The 18,297-nt window shown below is 40.9% G+C and overlaps 1 protein-coding gene across 1 annotated transcript in view; it reads left to right on the plus strand.

Moving 5' to 3' along the window:
* abca4a (ATP-binding cassette, sub-family A (ABC1), member 4a) overlaps positions 1-18,166 on the plus strand; it is a 34,227-nt gene extending 16,061 nt beyond the window's left edge. Inside the window, exons 12-50 of the mRNA XM_062441088.1 lie at positions 182-387; positions 470-646; positions 927-1,149; positions 2,220-2,441; positions 2,620-2,824; positions 2,968-3,074; positions 3,213-3,393; positions 4,049-4,226; positions 4,388-4,519; positions 4,694-4,833; positions 4,924-5,061; positions 6,349-6,524; positions 6,852-6,954; positions 7,080-7,285; positions 7,666-7,714; positions 7,888-7,968; positions 8,436-8,596; positions 8,759-8,883; positions 9,027-9,125; positions 9,225-9,414; positions 9,581-9,675; positions 9,801-9,833; positions 9,964-10,069; positions 10,185-10,259; positions 11,261-11,430; positions 11,745-11,922; positions 12,078-12,193; positions 13,371-13,518; positions 13,600-13,723; positions 14,091-14,220; positions 14,379-14,499; positions 14,647-14,709; positions 14,800-14,906; positions 15,028-15,169; positions 15,421-15,555; positions 15,671-15,774; positions 15,868-15,960; positions 16,089-16,338; positions 16,438-18,166. Coding sequence (XP_062297072.1) covers positions 182-387; positions 470-646; positions 927-1,149; positions 2,220-2,441; positions 2,620-2,824; positions 2,968-3,074; positions 3,213-3,393; positions 4,049-4,226; positions 4,388-4,519; positions 4,694-4,833; positions 4,924-5,061; positions 6,349-6,524; positions 6,852-6,954; positions 7,080-7,285; positions 7,666-7,714; positions 7,888-7,968; positions 8,436-8,596; positions 8,759-8,883; positions 9,027-9,125; positions 9,225-9,414; positions 9,581-9,675; positions 9,801-9,833; positions 9,964-10,069; positions 10,185-10,259; positions 11,261-11,430; positions 11,745-11,922; positions 12,078-12,193; positions 13,371-13,518; positions 13,600-13,723; positions 14,091-14,220; positions 14,379-14,499; positions 14,647-14,709; positions 14,800-14,906; positions 15,028-15,169; positions 15,421-15,555; positions 15,671-15,774; positions 15,868-15,960; positions 16,089-16,338; positions 16,438-16,557 — 5,409 coding nt within the window. The 3' untranslated portion in view covers positions 16,558-18,166. The remainder of the gene's footprint in view (positions 1-181; positions 388-469; positions 647-926; positions 1,150-2,219; positions 2,442-2,619; positions 2,825-2,967; positions 3,075-3,212; positions 3,394-4,048; positions 4,227-4,387; positions 4,520-4,693; positions 4,834-4,923; positions 5,062-6,348; positions 6,525-6,851; positions 6,955-7,079; positions 7,286-7,665; positions 7,715-7,887; positions 7,969-8,435; positions 8,597-8,758; positions 8,884-9,026; positions 9,126-9,224; positions 9,415-9,580; positions 9,676-9,800; positions 9,834-9,963; positions 10,070-10,184; positions 10,260-11,260; positions 11,431-11,744; positions 11,923-12,077; positions 12,194-13,370; positions 13,519-13,599; positions 13,724-14,090; positions 14,221-14,378; positions 14,500-14,646; positions 14,710-14,799; positions 14,907-15,027; positions 15,170-15,420; positions 15,556-15,670; positions 15,775-15,867; positions 15,961-16,088; positions 16,339-16,437) is intronic.
* The last annotated feature ends 131 nt before the right edge of the window (positions 18,167-18,297 follow it).

An 18,297-nucleotide genomic window follows, 5' to 3' on the forward strand; every position in this document is an offset into this window, starting at 1 on the left:
CTCTATAGAACAATTATACCATGCTATATGTGAAATTCAAGTAGGCTAATCACCAAACTCTTAAATGATGCAGTCCAATATACTCTACCTGCAAAATGGTGTTTGTATGATGCTGCTCTGACACTCAGGACTTACCCTGGTCTAAGAGCAGTCCCTGCGTTGTCCCCCCTCTCTCCTCCAGTGTGTGGTCCTGGATAAATTTGAAGCTCTGCCTAACGAGGACAGCGTCACTTTTCGGGCCCTGGACCTGCTGGAGGACAGCAAGCTCTGGGCTGGTCTTGTCTTCGTAAATATGTTTCCCTGGACCACCCACGTCCCGCCTCATGTAAAGTTCAAGATCCGTATGGATATTGATGCAGTGGAGCGCACCAATAAGGTCAAAGACAGGTTAGAATCAAAGACCAGCACAGTGATGGGTTTTAGTGCAATGATGATGAACTTAGAGACTAAGTATGTGTGTTTTGCTCAGGTATTGGGACCCTGGCCCCAGAGCTGATCCTATGGATGACCTCCGCTATGTTTGGGGAGGCTTTGCGTACCTCCAGGACATAATAGAACATGGGATCATCAAGACACACACAGGAATGGAGTGGCCTTTGGGTGTTTACCTACAGCAGATGCCCTACCCTTGTTATGTGGATGACCTGTGAGTGAAACACACACATATAGGCAGACACAGCTGTGATCAGTGATCAGTAACCATAAACTGATGAGATCCAGAAATGTAGGGGAGGATTTTAATTATTCTCCGTTAATCTCATTAGGATTTGATAATTCTTAGTTTTCAATCGTACTCTAATAACTTCTATGACACTTTACATACATAAAAGAATCCTAACTGTACACCACCTTTTGTATGACAACTACACTAACTGACTTACTTTTTTATCTTCAACATCTCATCTGCTTCTCTCTTCTCTACTCAGCTTCATGCTGACACTGAATCGCTGTTTTCCCATCTTCATGGTACTGGCCTGGGTCTACTCTGTGTCCATGATCGTCAAAAGTATTGTTCTAGAGAAGGAGCTCCGACTTAAAGAGTCCCTGAAGGCCATGGGGGTCGCTAACAATGTCATCTGGTCCACCTGGTTCATTGACAGCTTCCTCATGATGGGCACCAGCACCGCTCTCCTCACCGTCATCATCATGGTGAGGAAACATTTACTGAAATGTGAATGTGAAATTTGTCTCACGCTTACATACATAGATTTAGGTTAAGGCAGGTGACATTTTTTACTATTCATTTTATTACTACAATCACACTTTTTACTAGAGACATCTAATCCACCTAATGAGTCTTAATAATTAATTTTTCATTTCATTCATGTTTCTAATCATGTTTACCTCTGGATATAAATATCAACATTTCACCAGCTTTACTGCAAAGCATTGTGAGATTTTGTTCCTCAAACACTGAATTAATGATAGTGGCCTCACTGATTGCATGCTTGTAAATCATTAATGAAATAACTGTGAATGCCATGACATCATGGGAATAATGTCAACTTTGCAGGAATGGGCTTGTCAATGATTAACAATTGTACCCTGTAGAAGTCAGAGGTCCTTGTCATGTATTCATCCAGCAGCTGAGCTCACATATTACGGCAGGCTGTTGTGACCTCTAGTGGAGCTTTTGTGTAAAACAACGTTTTTATACCGAAATGACCCAAATAATTTAAAAAAAAGTTTGGGTAAGTACTGTTAAATTAGCAGCTGTATTTGATAATATATTCATCATTTGAGTCACTTTAAGCACATTTTTCTCTTTGATATGAAGTATAAATAAAAAATATTGATATCTTCTGGGTCTTCTATGATAATTAACTAAATATCTTTAGGTTGTGGATTGTTGGTTGGGACAAAATAAGACATTTGAAGAACATCACTTTGGGCTTTGGGAAACAGTTATCAACATCTGTTAAGTTCTACTGTAGATTGGTGCTATTTGATTGTAAAAATGTATGTAAGCTATCTAGATACATGATATACTTCCTATGTTTTATTATCAATCATGAATTTATTAAGTGTATCCATGGCAGCTTGCTCCAAAGCAATCAAATCAGTGTTTTTCTTTCACTTCCCTCTTCCAAATCCTTTAAAAAAAGAAGCATTTGTATGAGGGCATGTTTTGTTTGGTATTTCTATGCTGTTGGTATTTATTAAATTCACCGAACTTGTAAACATTTCCCCGCATGTTTCTCTCCATCTCCGGCCTGCAGGGAGGGAGGGTATTGAACTACAGCAACCCCTTCATCCTCTTCCTCTTTCTGCTCACCTTCACCACGGCCACCATCATGCAGTGCTTCCTCCTCAGCGTCTTCTTCAACCAGGCCAACCTGGCAGCAGCCTGCTGCGGCATCGTTTACTTCACCCTTTACCTCCCGCACATCTTCTGCTTCACCTGGCAGGACCGCATCACCAAAGACATGAAGATCCTGGCAGTGGGTGTCGCATCTCAACATCTCCCCCCTCCAACAATATAGAATAAATATAAGAATACAAGTTTAGACACAACATAGACAGACAAAGGAATAAGTAGCAAAAAAAACCTGCAGATATATTTTATTTTAAAGAGAGTTAGTGAAATTAGTAAACCTCTCATGCCTTCTCCTCCCTCAGAGTTTGCTGTCCCAAGTGGCGTTTGGCTTTGGGACGGAGTACCTGTCACGGTATGAAGAGCAGGGTCTGGGTCTGCAGTGGGACAACATCCAGACCAGTCCTCTGGAGGGGGACGAGTTCTCCTTTCTCACTTCCATCTGCATGATGGCCCTGGACACTGTACTCTACGCTGTGCTGGCCTGGTACCTGGACAACGTCTTCCCTGGTCAGTGTGTTACAGAGAAAATATGACTTTATTCAGAACTTTATGGCATAAAGAACAACTGGCATATTATTTACAGATCATGTATGTGAGATAGATTTTGAATGATAATTGATGACATTTTTTCCCCCCTCTTTCCATCACAGGACAGTATGGAATAAGTCGACCTTTTTATTTCCCCCTCCTGCCATGTTATTGGCTCAACACTGTGGCTCCAGCTTCTGGTAAGCTTAAGACTTACCATTTATGTAATGTGCAAAAACATACACATGTGATTGCTGTTTCTAAAATAGCAAGAAACTTTGATATTTGGTGACTTATCACACACCACTCTTAGCCTGAGGTGTATTATATAGTAAGTTCTTTTTTCTTTTTCTCTAAAGACAACAAGGAGTTGCATAAAAAAGGCTTTGATAACCTGGTAAACAAAGAGCAAGGAGAGCAGCAGAAGAAAAATGGCGGGGAAAACCAAAATGAGGAGGGAAACCAGGAGAAACCAAAGACTCTGGAAGAGACGTCTACGTGTGAACACCAGGATCAACGCGAGAGGCTGGGGAACGAGGAGAACGATGGTTTGTTTTTTTATTGTTACATTCTGATGTCTTTCATTAGGATTTAAAGGTTGTACATCACATTAAATCATCACAAATTACAGCAACAGCTTCTGATGTCTGAAGAACATCTGGACCTGTGCTGAAGTCTCCAAGCAAACAGTTGATCTCCATTCAGGATTGAAAGTATCTTTCTCTCCTGCCCTTAACTCTCTCTCTGCCTCTCTACCAATCCGGTTTATTGTGTGGGAACTCAATGCCCTTGTGTGTATTTGCACTTGCTGGCATATACAAGCACACACACACACACACACACACACACACACACACACACACACACACACACACACACACACACACACACACACACACACACACACACACACACACACACACACACACTAACCTTCTCACTTCCATGCTTAGTTAATAATTCATGGAAACTGTTTTCTTTACATTCCAGTCCCCTGATCTCACGCTTTCTGTGGTGGATTTTATTATGCCTTTGTTTCTTTGTACAGAATGAGCCAGTAGTTGTGTACGTACACATCGCAAGGATGACTCAACATTGACAGAAATATTTCGATCTCTGCCATACTATTAAATGCACAGAAGAAACAGTACACGAGCAATATTATACTAACATATACTGTATGTGATTGTGTTGACTTTGCAGGGCAGTCATTCTTTGAGGCAGAGCCAGACGACCTGGTGGAGGGTGTCTGTATCAAGGACCTGGTCAAGATTTTTGGAAGCAGCTCCAGCCCGGCCGTGGATGGCCTCAGCCTCAGCTTCTACGAGAGCCAGATTACTGCCTTTCTGGGCCACAATGGAGCTGGGAAGACAACCACTATGTATGTCACGCAGATACTGTCACATGCAAATGCGCTTGCACATCTACATGATGAATGCTGAACATGTAAAAAAAAAGAAAAAGAGAAAAAAAAGTCATATTCCCTCCAACTGAACAACATATTTGACTCCTCTTATTTCTTTCTCTGGCTCTCTCCCACAGGTCTATCTTGACTGGTATGTTCCCCCCAACCTCAGGCACAGCTACCATTTATGGCAAAGACATCCGCACAGACATGGACACCATCCGACTGTCTCTGGGAATGTGCCCTCAACACAACATCCTTTTTCAGCAGTGTGTAACTTTCACATATTAAAGATATTATGATCAAAAACATAGTGTAGTGTTTGAGGCTGTATAAAGGATTTTACACAATTACATATTCACCGTGATAATATGTGTAAAGCTTGTACATTTTATAGGTCTAATTGGGTTACTGCGTTCCTCTCTTTTTTTGTTCTCTCTCAGTATGACTGTAGCGGAGCATATCCTCTTCTACTCCCTGCTGAAAGGCCGACCAATAGCAGAGGCCGAGGAGGAGGTGGAGAACATGCTGCAGGATCTGGGTCTACCCCACAAGAGAGATGAAATGACCCAGAATCTCTCAGGTTAATGCTCACTGTCAAACTACACACCTACACATACACACACACCTACTAATATGTGCATCATTAGAACTTTATGGTGTTCTTCTCCAGGGGGAATGCAGAGGAAGTTGTCTGTTGCGTTGGCTTTTGTTGGTGGGGCTAAGGTGGTGATCCTGGATGAGCCCACCTCAGGGGTGGACCCTTACTCCAGACGCTCCATTTGGGACCTGCTGCTCAAATACCGTGCAGGTAGGTAACACTGACCCCTGCTGGTTAGAAAGGGGGTACAAACGCCGATCAGCTCATTGTGTACACAGATCATTTTTGACTGTTTAATGATTTTCATTATCATCAGTCAAATTACAGTTTCATATTTCTGTGTAATTGTTCTGCATCACAGCCAAAATACACTCTACTAATTGTAATCATTATGCACTTACAGTAATGCACTTATGATGCATTAAAATGTGTAATGAAAAACTCATTAATTGCTCCCTATTTTAAATTAAATTTGTCTTTCCTGATTTGCATTTTATTTTCATTTCTACTTAATTATTTGTCACATTAACCAACCATTTAACATAGAAATATATTTCTTATACACTCCAAATGTGTGGGACTACAATGTATTAGACCTAAGAATGCACAATGCTCCAACCAAGTTTCATTATCAAGTAAAACAATTGTTTTCTATTACTTGAGCCTTTCCCATGACACAGTTAGAATAGATCTTAGATTAACATCATTATAAATAAAGAAGCAGTGTTGTTTGTGCACATGATATGCAGAAGTTAGATGATGAACAGACCTGACTGTTTTGTCAATTCAGGCAACAAATAATTCAAATTGCTCCCTGCACAAAACATTTCATCGTTAATGCAACTGAAGACAGCAAGTCTGATACAGTAGTTCTTCTAGTAAAGCTGATACTCAGCAAACTGTGGAACATAATGCATTCAAGCTGCTGTGAATGCAGAAACAGACTGTCTGGTTTTCTTAATATTTAAAGAGCAACTGCTTCCGATTCTACACTAAAAATTGATTTTTTTATGCCTTATTTTTTACACATAACAGTATTTTAGATATGTTTTATATATTTTCTTTAAAAAAAGACAAAAAAAACAACAACAACAAAAACCACAAAGACTTTCAGGTCTTCAAAAATCTGCTGCTATTACAGAACCAAGAGGAGAGAACACATTAATCCAGTTTAAGCTGCTCTGCACTGGCTTCCTGTATCATTTAGAATTGACATTAGGTCCTACTCCTTATAGAGCCCTTAATGGGCTAGTACCAAGCTACATTGCTAAATCCCTTATTAACTATTTTCATCCAAGAACACTGCAACCATTTGCTGCTGATACACACACTGATACACTACTGCACTTCTTTTAAATGTTGGATTTGATTATTATTTATTACACTTATACCTGCTTATTATTATTATTATTATGATGTAAAAATCACAGTTCATAGTTCATATTTTCTTCCTGTCTGTCACTCTTCCTCACTGTCCCACTCTGTCCTCTGTTGCAGGGCGCACTGTGATTATGTCCACCCACCACATGGACGAGGCCGACCTGCTGAGTGACCGAGTGGCTATCATCTCTCAGGGCCGCCTCTACTGCTGCGGTTCCCCCATCTTCCTCAAGAACTGTTTCGGCGCTGGTTTCTACCTCACTCTAGTGCGACGGATGAAACATGACACTAAGGTGGGAACTTATGAAACCAGAGATGAACTGCATGTTTGTGTGCTTTCGCTTTTAATGAAAAATTAATTTTGGAAATAAATTACACATTTTGATAAAATACTGTCAAAATGTACTAACTGTTTGGTAGAATCTAATCAAATATCTTTAACAGTTAACTCCATCAAATCCACCAACCACAACCAATTTTTTAATGAAATGCACTTAACATCAGACTAATATGATGCTTTCCTCTGTTTGACTGAAGGGAAACCGAAATGCATGCAGGAGAGATAAATTATATCAAAATGTTAAAATAAATGATGGTTTTTGGTAATATTTGTCCTGCAGGCCAGCTGTGACTGCACAGAAGATTGCTCCTGCACATGTTCAAAATGTTCAAAGTTTAAAGCGGGTCAGGAGGAGAGCCAGCCCACAGACAGGCAGATGGATGGTAAGATTTAATAGTAGAGATCAGTGTGTTATCCCAAACACATTGTCATTCTCTAAATAAATGATACAATTGAACGTTATCTGGAATATGATGAAGCAAAATCAACCCATATTTCTAATCTCCAGGTAACATGGAAAGAATCACAGCCCTTGTCCACCATCACGTGCCTCAGGCTCGTCTGATCGAGGCGATTGGCCAAGAGCTGACCTACCTGCTGCCCAATCGTGACTTCCAGCCCAGGGCCTATGCTAGTCTCTTCAGGGAGCTGGAGGAAACCCTCGTAGACATCGGCCTCAGCAGCTTCGGTGTGTCTGACACATCGCTGGAAGAGGTGGGTGGAAAGATGCTGGTATTTCCTGTCTTTTTGGTGCAATAGGAATAAATACATGTAGTTGTGATTTATTAGGAAAGTCTAAAAAGTAATTTATATTTGCAAATATACATTAAGGTTCCTGATCTTGAAAAAAATGAGACAATAGATCAAACTGACATACACTGCCCTCTGAGTAAAGAAGATTCTTAGTTATTGAAGTGCAAATGATGTTTTCATTTTCATTGCTATACAGTAACTTGATAGCAAGTACAAACAAGCAGAGGAGTTTTATAGAGGCCATCTGTCACATACTCACTCCCTGACTTTCACCTTCACAGTGATTAGGTTTCGTTCCCTCGCTTTGTTCACAAAGAGCATATTGTGTTTTTGTCTTTCAGATTTTCCTAAAAGTCACTGCGGATGGGTCCAACAGGAAATGTATTCAAGGTAAAAGAAAAGAAAAACAGCACAAACTTTTGGTGGCGCCTTCTTTTTCCTCTTCTTATTGATTTGTGGTGTGTCTCGGTTGTGTAGTTTGTGTCTTTTGTAGCACTCTTTTGTCCATCTCCTCCTTGTCATGTGAACTCTATCCTTTGTAACCCATTGTCTACCTCTCCCAGACAAGAAATCATTGCAGAAGATTTCTCGAGCTAGTTTCTGTGGATTGAACAGAGTGGCGATTGATGTGGAAGCACCCAAAGGTGACGCTGGCTTTCGGTTTACAGCTCTGGACAGTTGCTGCTGTTGTGGAGAAAACATAAGAATGCTGAAAGACTTGCATTAGCCTTTTAAGACTAAACCTATTCAACTTTTCTTTTTTTTATTATTAAAAAAAAAAAAAAGTTAGAGAAAGCATTTAAAAGAGATTTTTCCTGACAGCAGCGATTTGCCGAAGGGCTTCAGCTTGGGCTTTCTACCTAGTGAACAGCTTGAGTATACATTTTGATCTGCAGCTATCATCAGCAACACATACAAAAAAATGCTGCATCATATGTCTAAAGGCTTGAAGGCTTGTAGAGCAATGCTGGTAAACACATAAAGCTTTTTTTGTGTGACTGAACGTCAACAGAAGGCTAAAAATGCGCTGCTTGCTGGCTGGCCTCTTTCATATAACTCTGACATTACATGCACAAGTCGAACTGTGTTTGACGTAAGCTCTGTTTTCCAGAGACAGACGGAGCTAATGGCCAGACCCCTTGTGACCCAGAAGGTACAGGCAAAGGATCCTACCAGATCAAAGGCCTATGTCTGACCCTCAAACAGTTCTTTGCTCTGCTGATCAAGAGGCTGCATCACGCCACACGCTCCTGCAAAGACTTCTTCGCCCAGGTAATAATTTAGTATCACGATCAGCTTTAGTCGATGTGTCAGTCATATTCTTATATTAATTTTTTGGCTGTTTGAATCAGAGTTGATGACTGAAGATCCTCATTGGGGTGCTGCATGTTTTGTGTGGTTTTTAAATGGTAGTTATGTCTCTGTCTCTGGTAGATCGTGTTACCAGCCAGTTTTGTTTTCGTGGTGCTGACATTCACTCTGATCGTTCCACCTTTTGGAGAGTACCCAAGTCTGACCCTCACTCCCTGGATGTATGGGAGACAGTACACATTCTTCAGGTGAGCATAATGGATACAAGATCATCTAACTGCTTTTAGCGGTCACAAGACTTTCTAATTGAATTTCTAAATGTCTCTAAATAAAATATGTATGACTTGAAAGTTTCTGATGTCAGTGATTTTGTTTTTTATTATTTTGGCAGTAATGAGCGTCCAATGGATGCTCAGATGAGATACTTCGGTAAGGTGTTGCTGGACAATCCTGGCTTTGGGACTCGCTGCATGGTGGATGAACCGCTGGAGTGAGTAGCCTTCACAGTTTTGCTGCTGTTTTCCCCCCCCCAGACTTATAACTGACACAGATACACTTGACTACATGGGTCATTTTCTCCCACTGGTAGAGATTTCCCATGTAACAACATCACCACAGAGTGGGAGATGCCTCTGGTTAACCCCGCCCTGATAGAAGCACTGGCAGGCCCAGAGTGGAACTCCCTTAGACCGTCTCCAGACTGTCAGTGCAGCACAGCCAAGAAGCTCACCATGCTGCCTGAGTGCCCTGAGGGAGCTGGAGGCCTGCCACCTCCACAGGTGGGTGGTTAGGACAGTATGTACTCACACAAATAAACATTCCTCCTTACACTACTAGATCCCTTTTAACATATATTGTACATGCATTAATTCACAATTACTTCTGAACTCAAAAGCACATATATGTCCAGTGTCTAAAATAAAATGTGTGTTATTTGTGCATCAGAGGATCCAGTCAACAGGAGATGTCCTCATGGATCTAACAGGCAGAAACATCTCTGACTACCTGGTGAAAACATACCCAAGCCTCATTAGAACCAGGTATTTTATTCTTTGTACTAAATGAAAACTATACCGCAATGTTGAAAAGATAACAAAACTCATTCAAATTCAAATTTCTTCTGATATGAGAATGAATTCATGTTCTCTGTGTGATCTCTTTTCAGCCTGAAGAGCAAATATTGGGTGAATGAACAAAGGTAACTTCACATTTGCATCCAACTGCTTCAGTGTCAGACTACATTTAGATTAAAAGAGGAATATTACATGCATTTCATAATACATGTAAAGCTTTGCAGAAGTCAGCAGGGTTTTCTCTGTGGTGTTCAGGTATGGAGGTATATCAGTGGGAGGACAGCTTCCTGTTTTAGAGCTGCAGCCAAAAACCGTCCAGGATGTCGCTGCTCAGCTGGGACAACTGCTCAACGTTACTGGGGTACGGCTTTAAAAGTCAACGATTGCTTATGTGTGTCTTCTTTTATCTCGGTTTGTGTGTGTATGGCTCTTTGCTGATTTCTTTTGTAAGGGTCTTTTGATTTTTTGGATTGCAGGGCGAAAACAGCAAACAAATGCTGAAGGACATCGGGATATTCCTCAAGTACATGGAGACGCAGAACAATGTCAAGGCAAGTACAAGAAAAGCTCACCAACCAAATGAAACCTTCACCACTGTGATCGAGGAGGCTGTTTACGCTTGGTTTTAAAATGCGTTTTGATGATGAGAACACAAGTGGACAGCCGAGACACATCGCTGTCCACACTTGTGCCGACTGCCTGTTATGTCTGATAGAAGGTCAAAGGTCCTCACATTCAGTTATTACATTCTTGTCAGGGATGAATCGGACGAATTAACATTTAACCTTCCTGTCGTCCTCCCGGGTCAAATTGCCCCCATCTGTTTTGACTGTTCCTTCTTTCTTTCTTTCCTCCCTCCCTCCTTCCTTCCTTCCTTCCTTTCTTTCCTTCCTTCATACCTTCTTTTCTTCCCTCCTTCCTTCCTCCCTTCCTTCTTTCCTCCCTCCCTCCTTCTCTCTTTCTTTCCTCCCCCCTACCTTCCTCCCTTCTTTCTTTCCTTGTTCCTTCTTTCTTTCCTCCCTCCCTCCCTACCTCCCTCCCTCACTCCCTCCCTCCTACCTTATTCTCTTCCTTCTTTCCTTCATCCTTCCTTCCTTCCTTCCTTCCTTCCTCCCTCCTTTTCTTCCTTCCCTTTCTTCCTTCCTCCCTCCTTTCCTTCTTTCTTCCTCCCTTCCATACTTCCTTCCTTCCTTCCTTCCTTCCTTCCTTCCTTCCTTCCTTCCTTCCTTCCTTCCATCTTCCCTTCCTTCCTTCCTTGACTCGAGGACAACTGGAGGGTTAAACTAGAAGCATATATGGTCAAATACGTCCTAGACCACCTCAGCGAGTGGTTGGAGTAATTGGATCACAATGCATCTTGATGTATTTAGCACTGTCTACATGTCCCAAGACGTATTTTAAAACCAATACTCATTATGAATACCAGATAAAAGAATGTACATTGTTTGCCATCTGTTCCCAAACCTATACCAGAAGTACAAGGGGGGGAAAATAATTTTTATATAATTTTTTAGGAAATAGTCAAAGTATATCATTTACTCTTTTTGCACAGGTGTGGTACAACAATAAAGGCTGGCATGCCATGGTGTCTTTCATGAACGTGGCCAACAACGCCATCCTCCGTGCAAACCTGCCCAAAGGAGCTAACCTGGATGAGTATGGAATCACTGCCATCAACCATCCTCTGAACCTCACCAAAGAGCAGCTGTCTGAAGTCACTGTGTGAGTGAACAATGGCTAGACAGCAAGATACTGCTTTTCCTGTTACATCTCAAGGTCTGAAACCTTATTTGTGTTCATAAAAGAGTAAGGTGGACTTTATAAGAGGCAGAACTGGGATTTATAAGTGCTTCTTACACTACACTACACAATCTCCCTTTAGATCCTCCTGTACTGGTAGAGAGCATCGATTTGTGACGCCACATATTTGTTCTATAATACACCTCTAGCAAAGACTAACACCGAAATATTCATTTTAGATATTTTAACATTTACTCCTGATATTGCATCTAAATATGTTCCTCTCATTTCCTCAGCTTGACCACCTCAGTGGATGCAGTGGTGGCCATCTGTGTCATCTTCGCCATGTCCTTCGTCCCAGCCAGCTTCGTCCTCTATCTCATCCAAGAGAGGGTCACCCAGGCCAAACATCTGCAGTTTGTCAGTGGTGTCAGTCCGCTGGTTTACTGGATGGCCAACTTTCTCTGGGACATGGTACAGTGACCCCTCTGATACTATGTGAATGCCTGTCAAATGTCAGTGATAATGTTTGTATGATGCTCATGAGAACAACCAGGATAAAGAAAACCTTTGATTATGAAATTGTTTGGTAGACACTGGTATCTAATGTGACTGTGTTCTTTCTCCAGGTGAATTACTCCATCAGTGCTGCGATGGTGGTGAAAATCTTCATGTTTTTTGATAAGAAGTGCTACACCTCACCGACCAACCTCCAACCACTTATTGCTCTACTTATGCTTTACGGGTAGGTTTTTGCCTTTTTAAAATTTCAACTGCATTTGTGTGGTCTGTTCTCAACAGCATTACAAAATGTGGGGAAAATGAGATATCTAAAATCACCATAGCACTACTACAGCTGGACTGTTGTAAAATGGTTATTATCACTTCTGAAATGACAAAGCCAGAAGTTGATCATTTGTCCCAATATTCAGTATTTTCACATTTATGTCCACCAGTAAACCTTTTACATTCATTAGAAGTCAGTATATAAGCTGCACCTTTTGCATCTGTTAGAAGCTTATTAACTTCATAGTATTTGTTTTGCAGGGTCAACATTTTTGTGAAATATTGACTAACCAAGAACAAATCTTCCTCATTACCTCTCTGTCAAAAGGGAACGTAAAGCCAAATTAATGAATTGATTCCCCACCAACTTTCTGCTTTTTAAAAACAGGGTACAACTTGATAAATGGGACTTAAACTCTTAGAGTTTTTTCCTTTTCACTCTCATTCCACAATGATAAATTGCTCAGTTTTGACTACTGTCTAACAGGACACATGGGCAGAGATTCCTCCAGTAGCAGATATTTCTCATTAGTCAGTCTAAATGTGAACTACTGTCATCACCAGATTGTCGTTACACTCCTGTGGGTTAAGTTTACTGCATAGCTCACACCAGCTGATGACACACCCAGCCAAGTCCCCGTGTGTCAGGAATGTCAATGTATTCTACACAATATCTCGTTTCACAGTACATATGCAAACTTCTGTACATACTGTACACACATTATTTGCACCCTGTATTTTTGTTGTTGTGGTACGTGCTATTTTGATTCATATTCTGATTTATAACCCCTCAGAATGCTGTAGTCCATGCTTTTTCAAAGTTTAATTGATGTCATTTAATTCTATCTTGAAAATTTTATAAAACACAAAGGAAAAATGCAGTACAGAAACAAATGGACACCAATCGTCCTGGAAATCATAATGTTTGTTTGTGGTGTTTTGTGTCCAAATTAAGGTGGAAATGATTTATTGATGATATTATTGATAGTCTAGATCTACAATCAAACTAAATAAAAAGGCTAAATACTTAATCCTAATTGACAGCCACCTCTACAAAGTCTGTGCCTGTCATCAGATTCTGACTCTCATTGTGCTTTACTGATGCATTTCTTTATGTCTCTCTCTTTCTCTCTCAGCTGGTCTGTTACTCCCATGATGTACCCCATGTCATATTTATACAGCATCCCCAGCACAGCCTACGTATCTTTGTCATGCATCAACCTTTTCATTGGCATCAACAGCAGCGCCATCACCTTCATCCTGGACCTTTTTGAGGGCACCTCAGTAAGACCTATTGGCTTGTTTCTTTTAATGCGTCTTCCACACATCCTCAATCTCACACTAATTTATTGGATTTCTGTCTAGGCTTTGTACAGGTTTAACCAGCTGTTGAAGACCATTCTGCTCATCTTCCCCCATTACTGCCTGGGTCGAGGCCTCATCGACATGGCTATGAACCAGGCTGTGACTGATATCTACGCTCGCTTTGGTAATCATTAAACACACGCATGCTCATACACTTTGCAGTCCAGCAAGCGAATACTTGTAGCGACCAAAGCCTCCAACTGTCAGCCACTGTCTCAACACCCTGAATGAATGTGGTGTCGTCGCCTGCATTAGAAACCTGATGCCTAACTGTTGCCATCAAGGCCCAAAGTTGCCCTTTAGTAACATAACCTTTAAACCCCATGTGCCCCAAAAGCTATACAACAAATTCTCCAATAGTGGTGTGCAAGAATTTATCAGAGGTAGAAAATGGCAAAATATGGAAAATGACCAAAGCTTTAACACTGGCACAGAAACACAGCCAACAATCATAAGTTTTCCAGCCTCATTGACTCATTGTTATTCCTCAGGTGAGGACTACAGCCCAGACCCCTATGACTGGAACTTTGTTGGGAAGAACCTCTTCTGCATGGCTGTTGAGGGATTTGTTTATTTCATCCTCAACATTCTCTTCCAGTATCGCTTCTTTATGGATCACTGGTAAGCGCGCTAGAGCTTGAATTAGGATGCCAGATTTGTTCCAGTAAGGATTTTGTACAAGAAAAAAGTGACATGTCTGATAATACGATGTGACTGCTACATCGACTGATTCAAAGATGATTTGCTGTTTAGCTCATTGCCTGTTTTTTCATTGGCAGGATATCAAATTGCCCAAAGCCTCCTATTTTGGACGAGGATATGGATGTAGCTGAGGAAAGAGAGCGAATCTGCAAAAATGGAAAAACAAATGATATTTTATGCATAAGGGACCTGTCCAAGGTGAGTCATTTTTCTTCACAAAATTATGTGAATTTCAAATGTGATACTGCAGCTCATAATTCACTTTGTTTGTTTTTTAATAATAATCAAAATGCTGATCGTGAATTGACTTTGTTCTTATTTTGTTCTCATCTTTTTTTTTGCCAGACATACACAGGAACGATAATCCCTGCAGTGAACCGAATCTGCATTGGAGTAGCACCTGGAGAGGTTCGTATAGTCAAACATGTACAGATTTACAGGAAACATTCTGATCATTTTGTAGCTCATATATCTTATTTGCCTCTTGATCCTCGGCAGTGTTTTGGTCTTCTGGGTGTTAATGGAGCAGGAAAGACCACCACGTTTAAGATGTTGACCGGGGACATTGATGTCACCTCAGGAGAGGCCTCGGTTGCTGGTCACAGGTTTGTAATATAAAGTCATACATATAGGAAGTAACATAAAATCTGAGGGTTGAAAGATAATATATATATATTTTAATAATATAGATATATAGATATTCATTTTTACTTTATCTCCTTGCAGCATTTTAACCAACATCCTAGACGTCCACCAGAACATGGGATACTGCCCACAGTTTGACGCTATAGATGAGCTGCTGACAGGCAGAGAACATCTACACCTATACGCCCGCCTCCGTGGAGTCCCAGAGGCTGAGATCAGCAGGGTGAGACCGAGCTTTGGCCATGACAGGAAACAGATACAGTCATTAGAAACTGGATCTGGCAATAGTAGGCGGTAAAATAATAAAAAATGATACATGTAGGAGGTAGAAACTTTGACCTATTCCATGCTTCTGGTGTACAAACCTTTTGATCTACAAACAATTTTGTTCTTGTATCAAGTTTGAAGCTTCATCTGCAGCTACTGAAGTTTGACTTAATTGTAACATGAGGGGTTTATCGTCTTCTTGCACAGGTAGCAGAGTGGGCCATCCAGAAGTTGGGTCTGTCAGAGTATGCAGGCCAAAGTGCTGGGACCTACAGCGGGGGGAACAAGAGGAAACTCTCCACAGCCATCGCCATGATAGGCTGCCCTGCTCTGGTGTTGCTGGTAAGGCCAACACTATCAACAGTACTGGGTTTGGATTAGAGCTTGGATCACAGTTGAATAAGCCTGGTTAGTAGACAAGATGCTAGATGTTTCTGTGTTTGTCATCACTCTTCAGGATGAACCGACTACGGGCATGGACCCTCTCTCCAGACGCTTCCTCTGGAACTCCATCATGAGTGTTATTCAGGACAGACGAGCTGTGGTCCTCACCTCACACAGGTAAGCCATCAGGTGTATGTGCATGTGTCTGTGCATTTGTGCAGATTTATCAGCACAGGATCTAATTCAGATGATGTATCTCTCTCTTCACAGTATGGAGGAATGTGAGGCTCTGTGCACCCGCTTAGCCATTATGGTTAATGGATCCTTTAAGTGTTTGGGAACCATTCAGCATCTCAAATACAAGTTGGTCTTTTTGCTTTATCCAGTATTGCTGAAATTACAATATTTTTTTCTTTTACACCAAAAGTCCTTGGCGCAAAGCATTATCTATGAATATGCTAACCTTGGATTTTACTTTGGTGTGAATGTAGATATGGTGATGGCTACGTGGTGACCATGAAGATCAGGGCAGCTAAACCCGGTTGTGCCCCAGATCTGAACCTGGCTGAAGCTTTCATGGAGAGCACCTTCCCTGGCTGCATTCAGAGGGAGAAACACTACAACACCCTCCAGTACAAGATCTCCTCCTCCTCCCTGGCTAGGATCTTTCAGATGGTCCTGGCTAACAAAGAGAAGCTCAATATAGAGGACTACTCAGTGTCACAGACCACTCTTGACCAGGTAAATGAGCATAGGAAAACACAGCAATACTATTTGACTAATAATTCTGCTAGTCTGTCTTCATTTTATGTTCATCTTGATGTTTCTGTGTCCCTTTAGGTGTTTGTGAATTTTGCCAAGCAGCAGTCAAGAGAGGACGACAATATTGTGTTACATCCGAAAGCTGCCGGGGCGCAGCGATATATTGATGCTGTACCCATTAAGAGTTTGGGGAAGTGAACTTTCCTGAAGGACCTCAACTGGGAGACAGTTGACAGTTTTCATTTCAGGGGCCGCCGTGTTTGTAGAATGCGGGCTGAAAACTTACAGTCAGAACCGCGCCTGGCCAGATGCTCAATTTTGGGATACAAGTCTACATTTGTCATCCAGATGTGGAGGAGCCTTTGGAATGGGGCAGCCCTTGTTGATCCATCATGTCAGATTAGGCCTTGAAATGCAGCCTGTGAACGAGGCAGCCCCTTAAATGATACATTACTGATGTCCTGTTTGATGATTTGACATGTGGCAATACTGCACATGTTCAGCGTTGCTTTTCTGGTAAACAGGGTTAGTGGGCTTTAAATCTGGAAAGGGTGCAGCATTTATGGTATGTGCCTGCTATGTTCTGCTCACCTATAGGCCTTGCAAGCTTTAGATTCATGACGAGGACCATGACTTTGAGTGATGATATGTTGAAAGATTACAATATCAGTTTGTAATAGGAGATTGATGATGAAAGCATTGGTCCAGTGTATCTGCTTCAGATGCCAAGTAAGTTTCTCTTTTTTTTGCCTTTTTTTAGATATATGACAAATAAGCACTCTGAGAAGCATAGTGTTAGCACTTTATTGATGCAGCAGTAATTGAAGCATCACATTTTTTTACCCGGATGATGGCAATCTGCTAAAAGAAAAAAAAAAAAAAAAAATCCGCCAGTGCAATACAGCTTATAATTGTTACAAAATCCTCTTGCTGCTATGAAATTCACTTCCATACCATGTAATATTTTTTTTGCCACTTATGTTGTTTGTCCTTTGCGCTTTATCATATGTGCGATTCTGTTGAACTGTGTGTACTGTATTGCACCGGCACCTGATGACAAAATGTTATAAAAGTGATGTTTCTGAGAGGAGCATCATGTCAAATAAAGTCACATTTTTTCCTTAAGACATACTGCCTGACTTGAGATTACTTACATTCACTTTGATAGAAAACAGTTTTTAACAGTTTAATAATAAAACCTGAGATTAGACAGTAAAGGTCAGAGATCACACTTCTACAGTGTTCTTTTCTCTTTTTTTTTGTTGAAGAAAAACATCCAGGCCATACAGCAGAGAACCTTAGTATTAAGATAATTAAATGTCTGCTTTGATCAGCATTCCTCCTGAGAGCTTACATAAAAGTGATGTTGCACTCTTAAACGGATGCCATGACATTTTGAGTCTGTTGGTTTGCTTCCACAGGCACTTAACTGTGATGGGTATGGTTTATTTACGTTCACTTAACCTAAAAACCTAATTAGTGCTGCGAGCATTCATCATCAAAAGGAAGTAATACAACATTTAGCCTAATAAGCCATTTTGCATTGACCTCTACTGACTGGTTTGAATATGGGTTGCTAAAATGCTGACATGCCATCCTGAAGAAGCCAAAATTCCAAATAAATCCAATGATTATGTATAACCCATGTAATGTGGCAGCAATGAAGATTTATAATCTCATTAATAATATAGTAGATCACAAAGTCAAATCAAATTCCAAGGAAGAAATTTAAACCCAGTGATGAAACTGAACAGGCTATTAAAATGTTCTCACCATTTTTTAAGTGCTACAGTATATTGCCATGAAATTATTGCTTCCATTTCCCCCCCCCTTTCAGGTCATTCATTGATAGTACAGAAACTTGCATAGTGTTGGAAACCTCTTTGTTAAGTGAAAAACACTCATCTGGGGTAAATAGACACCCGTGTATGCTGCAAT

The sequence above is a fragment of the Scomber scombrus genome, chromosome 20 (genome assembly GCF_963691925.1).
Source record: "Scomber scombrus chromosome 20, fScoSco1.1, whole genome shotgun sequence".
Lineage (NCBI taxonomy): Eukaryota > Metazoa > Chordata > Actinopteri > Scombriformes > Scombridae > Scomber > Scomber scombrus.